The 5,589-nt window shown below is 35.6% G+C and overlaps 1 protein-coding gene across 4 annotated transcripts in view; it reads left to right on the top strand.

Moving 5' to 3' along the window:
• The window catches only part of SNX16 (sorting nexin 16), a 36,288-nt gene that overhangs the window by 11,515 nt on the left and 19,184 nt on the right, over positions 1-5,589 (top strand). For all 4 annotated transcript variants that reach the window (XM_010846209.1, XM_010846207.1, XM_010846206.1 and 1 more), the window contains one exon: positions 1,597-1,683. In XM_010846209.1, coding sequence (XP_010844511.1) covers positions 1,597-1,683 — 87 coding nt within the window. The remainder of the gene's footprint in view (positions 1-1,596; positions 1,684-5,589) is intronic.

Below are 5,589 nucleotides of genomic sequence, written 5' to 3'. Positions count from 1 at the left end.
CAGAGGATGAGATGGCTGGATGACATCACTGACTCGATGGACGTGAGTCTGAGTGAACTCCGGGAGTTGGTGATGGACAGGGAGGCCTGGCGTGCTGTAATTCATGGGGTCGCAAAGAGTCGGACATGACTGAGCGACTGAACTGAACTAAAGAAGAAAATTTACTTTTTATTCCCTGCATGACTATTTTACATCAGGACTTTCTGGATACTTTACAGGGCATCTAAATAATCTCCATCCTCACCTTTATATGTTGCAAAGATAAATTATTTACTTTTTACTTGAAAACTAAAGAATCCAATCTAACCCTTGCTCATTCTCTCCCTTCAAAGCTGAAAAATAAGTCTGTAAGGGAGAAGAATCAAATGGTAAGGATGATCAACAATCCCTAACTAATAAATTGTCTCTTGATCATCCACTAGAATTTTGAGTCATGCTTGTAATTTAAAATTTCCTTATTTTTAGTGTTAAAAAAAGTAAAAAGAAACTGATGAAATTATATTTAGTAATGTATTTTGTTTAATATATTTAAAGTATGATCATTTCAACGTGTAACCAATATATAATATTTTTAATGAAGTATTTTTACATCTTTTTTCATACTTAGTCTTTGAAATCTGGTCTATATTACACTCACAGCATGTTTCAAAGTCACATTTCAAGTATTCTATAGCCACTTGCAGCTAGAGTGCAGCTCTAGAACTACAATTGAAAGTTATTCCACACCTTAACTTGAAGGAAAAAAGTTACTGTTTTTAAGAGAGTTTCACTCATTCAGTAGATAGTTATTGAGTACATTTTGTGTGTCACGTATTTAGCTTAGCTCAAACCACTGTACCAAAAACTACTAGGAGTTGTTTCTCTGAGATTCTGTTGTAAATAGTATTTCTTCGCAATAAATTCTAAAATTATCCTTAGAAAATATAGAATCTAGCTTTTTCTTAAGTACCTTTTAAAATATTGACTTGCTGCAACCAAATTTTTCTATTCAGTAGCCTAAAAAATTGTACATAATTATAGAAATGTAAACTTTCATCTAATACAGATATTTTCTACCTTGTATTTCATCCTTGAAGATTAAAACATCTAATTTATTAGAAAACTTTGCTTGGCAGTTATTGAGTTTAAAAATTAAATTGACTGTGTAAGACAATAGTGGCTACTTTTTATATTAATTTTAGAATATATTAGCATAAAATATAAGAGAAGGCAATGGCACCCCACTCCAGTACTGTTGCCTGGAGAATCCCAGGGACAGGGGAGCCTGGTGTGCTGCCATCTATGGGGCCACACAGAGTCGGACATGACTGAAGTGACTTCAGCAGCATAAAATATATTTTAGAGGCTGATGAGTTTATTTATTATTAGTGTGCTTCAGAAAAGCATTTTGCCTCAAATTTGTCAGTCCTGAGAAAAAAATCCTTGCTTTTGGTTCCTACATTCGATTGAACATTTGATGGCCTAAATAATTTCTGAATTTTTTAACATAATAATTGTTACCATCTGCCTTTTCAAATGTTTTAAAATTATTTGTCTTAAATTTTAAAATATTTATAGAAATATATTTTAAAGCTCTCTGTCTCTCACTCTCCATAGGTATATAAAATATTAGTAAAGAAGACCCCAGAAGAAAGCTGGGTAGTTTTTAGAAGATACACTGACTTCTCTAGGCTTAATGATAAAGTAAGTACTTTAATAAATCTAAACCTAACTTTTCAGTCTGGAATTATAATCTGTTCCTGGAGTTCTCCTGTTGTTACTTGTTTTTTCTCCTTTGTTAATTATTTAAGTGAAGTCAAATTTTTGCTATTTCCTAACAACTGTTTCATTTAATTTTAAGAGTCTGAATTCCCATCTCTACATATAACTTCCTTTTGTTGGAAACAAAAAATTACTTTTAATATTAAAAAAGTGAAAACCTTAAAATTGGCAACAGAAATATGATTATTTACATAATCTTATAACTTTGAAAAGATGTATGTGTATAAGACCCCCAAAATCTTAGGACTGTAGAAGAATGGAAAAAAAATGTAGCACATTGTGGTTAGTTTTCTTTACTGTGTTACAAATTATCACAAACTTTGTGGCTTAAAACACACCTCTTCGTTATTTAGAGATTTGGAGTGCTCAGCTGGGTTTGCTGCTTAGGGTCAAACAAGGTCAAAATCAAAATATTGACTGGCCTCTTATCTGGAGGCTCTGGGAAGGAATCAGCTTTCAGTATCGTTGTTGGCAGAGTTTGGTTTCTTGTGATTGTGAGACAAGGTCCCTGTTTCCTTGCTGGTTGTCAGCCAAAGGTTGTTCTTGGCCCATAGATACTATTCTTCAGCTCTTGCACACGACCCTTCCATCTTTAAAGTCAGCAAGAGTTGGTCAAGTTTTTCTTGTGCTAGAATATCTCTGGCTTTCTCTTTTGTCACCAGCCAGGAAGAAGCTTTACCTTTATAGAGCTTGAGTGATAAGATTAAGCTCATGTAAATAGTTTTCCTGTCTTAAGGTCAACTCAATAGTAACCCTAATTGCATGTACAAAATCTTCTTTGCTGTGTAACAAGGAAACACAGAGGCTTCACCAGGGGCAAAGGTCATGGGTCCATCTAGAATTCACATATGCCCACAGCACATGTGAAACAGACAAAGAAAATAATAATAAACCGCAGTACATTAAGTACCCTTAAAAATAAGTAACAAGAAGCACCCCAAAATAGAAAATTCAGCAATTGATATGAACAGTGTAATCCACAGAAGAAATACAAATGACCACTAAATTTGGAAACCATTTACTATCACAAGTACCCCAAGAAAAGAAAATTAAGACACTATTTTTCACCTGTTGGGCTTCCCTGGTGGCTCAGTGGTAAAGAATCCGCCTGCCATTGCAGCAGACATGAGTTCAGGCCCTGGTCTGGGAGGGTCCCATACACCACGGAGTGGTTGAACCTGTGCACAACAACTGCTGAGCCTGTGCTCCATAGCCCGGGAGCCACCGCTGCTGAAGGCATTGTGCCCTGGAGCCCGTGCTTCGCAACAGGAGAGGCCGCCCCAGCAAGAGGTTCACATACTGCCATTGGAGAGCGGCCCCGTCTCTCTGCAACTAGAGGAGAGTCTGCACAGCCATGAAGACCTAACACCACCAATAAGTAAATAAAATTACAGTTAAAGAAAAGAAAGAAAAACTATTTTAATTTTCACCTGTCAGGTTGACAGCCTTTAAGTGGTATATCTATTGTTAGAAATATAAGTCTTCCTAGAGGACATCCTAAAGCTATACATAATTTGACATGATAATTACATTTCTGGGATTTATCCTATATAATAAATTATTGATATGGGCAGGATATAGCCCTAAGGATACGTCTCATGATGTTTTATGTATTGTTTTTCTCTTTTTTCATTTTGTTTTAAATAGTTAAAAATTTTGGAACCAACCTAAATTTCTAACACTAGGGAACTGATTGAGTAAATTGCAGTAAGATTTCAGTAGAGAAACAGCAGCTGAAGTGTTCACAGGGCTGGAGGAAAATCAGGTAGGACAGATAGGGGTAACTGGTATTTAAGAAACCAAGAGAAAAAGCATTTTTCCAAAAGAAGCAAGCAGTTTATGATGCTTCGGAGAGGCCAAATAAGATGACCTTGGACCACGGATTACTCCCTACTTTTGATAGCTGTTGAGTAGAGGGAACTTCATGGGTCCTACTTTCCCACCTGCCGTATTTCCTATTGCTTTCTTGGACTCTCAGAACTTCTCAAGTTGGTATGTTCTTAAAACTTTTGGTGATGGGAAATTCCATTTATGTGACTTAGCAACCACTAGGATGCCAAAAAGCTTCCACCATTCTTAAACCTCAGTTTCAATGAAAAGGTAAAATATAAAATGCTAAACTGTTTTATTCTTAATTAAGGTATTGTTAAGATGACTTATTGCAACATGTCAAAGTACTTAATATTATTTCTAAGATATTTACATAATATATAAATTTTATTTTCTGTACCTGAGTTTTTATTTTACATGGTTGATTTAAAAACCTGTAATTCTTTACTTCTGTTCATCTTTTTAAATAGTTAAAACACACAAGAATACCAAAGTGATTCATTAAGTTACCACATACTTCAGTGGAATTCTTAGCTTTCTTATGAAATTGTTATAATTTTTGTTTATACAGACTCATTTCTGACAGTCTCAGTTCAGAGCTATTTCATCCTTTATGACTTTTGTTCTCCTCAGGACTCAACTATTATTTAGTGTTTGCTTCCTTTTATCTCTCTGGATTCATCTTTATTGCCAAAATATTTCTTGCCTTAGGCAAGCTGGGATTTAGATTGCTCTTAAGGTTTTGAAAAAAGATGTTAATAGAAGTTTAATTTAAGTTTTGTAAATATCTCCTTGATACTCTTAAGTTGGGCACTTAAAATTAATAAGTGTATATGTCAGTCTTCTAGGTACCAGAAAGAGCTCCATTCATCACCTGATTTTACTGGCAAGAGTCAAAAATGTGTGTCAGACAGCAGCAGCCACACAGTTTAAATGGTAGTTATTATTTTTATAATTGTTAAAGTAAAATCTTAGCATCTTTAAATCATGAAATTTTTGAGTTCATCACTGTGCTAGGAATTTGGTATCATATAGAAACTATACAGATCTGATTCTAACTTTGAGGAGTTTACATTTTCCATTTTTCTATAGCAGTGAGAAAAAAATAGCCAGTTGACAATGTGAAAATCATTTTAGTTAAAATAACACTGTTTAGAAAGAGAAATTTTTTCTTCCTCTTTTTTTAACTTACTGGGTTATAATCTGGCTTCAGCTTCTCTAGGAGTTTTTAAGAGCCTCTTCTGAGAAAGTCAGAGGGCAAAGTCATGAGCAAGGTCTGGAACACAGTTCTCAGAGTTGCGGCATCTGGCAGAGTTGTAGAGCAGACTGGTGATGAATAGTTTGCAGAAATGTGGCCGTGAGAGTGGGGTTTTCTTTATTTTCTACTAGAAACCTTACTATTTTCTACTTCCAGTTTGCAGAAGTAGTTTAAAGCTGAGTAATTCTCTGAGGTAAAATGATTATTCTCAATTGGTTCCACCCAGCAGAACATAGAGAGGAAGCAGAACCATTATCAGCCCACTGTCAAGACAAGCAGAGCTCATATGAAAATCTGGGCTAAGCTCAACCAAGCATTCAGTCCTTCCATTAAAAAGAAATTCATGGTAATCTTCAACTGTCTGTCTCTTAGGTCACACTGTCCTGAACTGCCCCAAACTGACTGACATCAGGCGGTTACAAAGCTGCCTTTCACTATCTTTCTAGGGTTTGTTCACTTTTTCCGTTGTCGGGTTTGTTTCCTTTGTGTTGTGTCTTCTTTCTTGGATCATGGTCTCCTCGTGGTAGAACTAACCCTTCAGTGGCTTCTTGAGGAAGACCACATGGGAAGTGGTATCCTTCAGACCCCACACATCTAAAATGCTCACTCCGTTTTCACACTTGGTTGAAATGTGGGCTGGGTATAGAATTCTAAGTTGGAAAATGTTCTTTCAGAATTTTGAAGACATTAAGCTATTTTATCTTGTTAGTGTTGCGTATTGCCCTTGAGAAGTCCAAAGC

Source organism: Bison bison, unplaced genomic scaffold (genome assembly GCF_000754665.1).
Source record: "Bison bison bison isolate TAMUID 2011002044 unplaced genomic scaffold, Bison_UMD1.0 scf7180017864233, whole genome shotgun sequence".
Classification (NCBI taxonomy): domain Eukaryota; kingdom Metazoa; phylum Chordata; class Mammalia; order Artiodactyla; family Bovidae; genus Bison; species Bison bison.
This window is presented reverse-complemented; position numbering and strand designations above follow the sequence as displayed.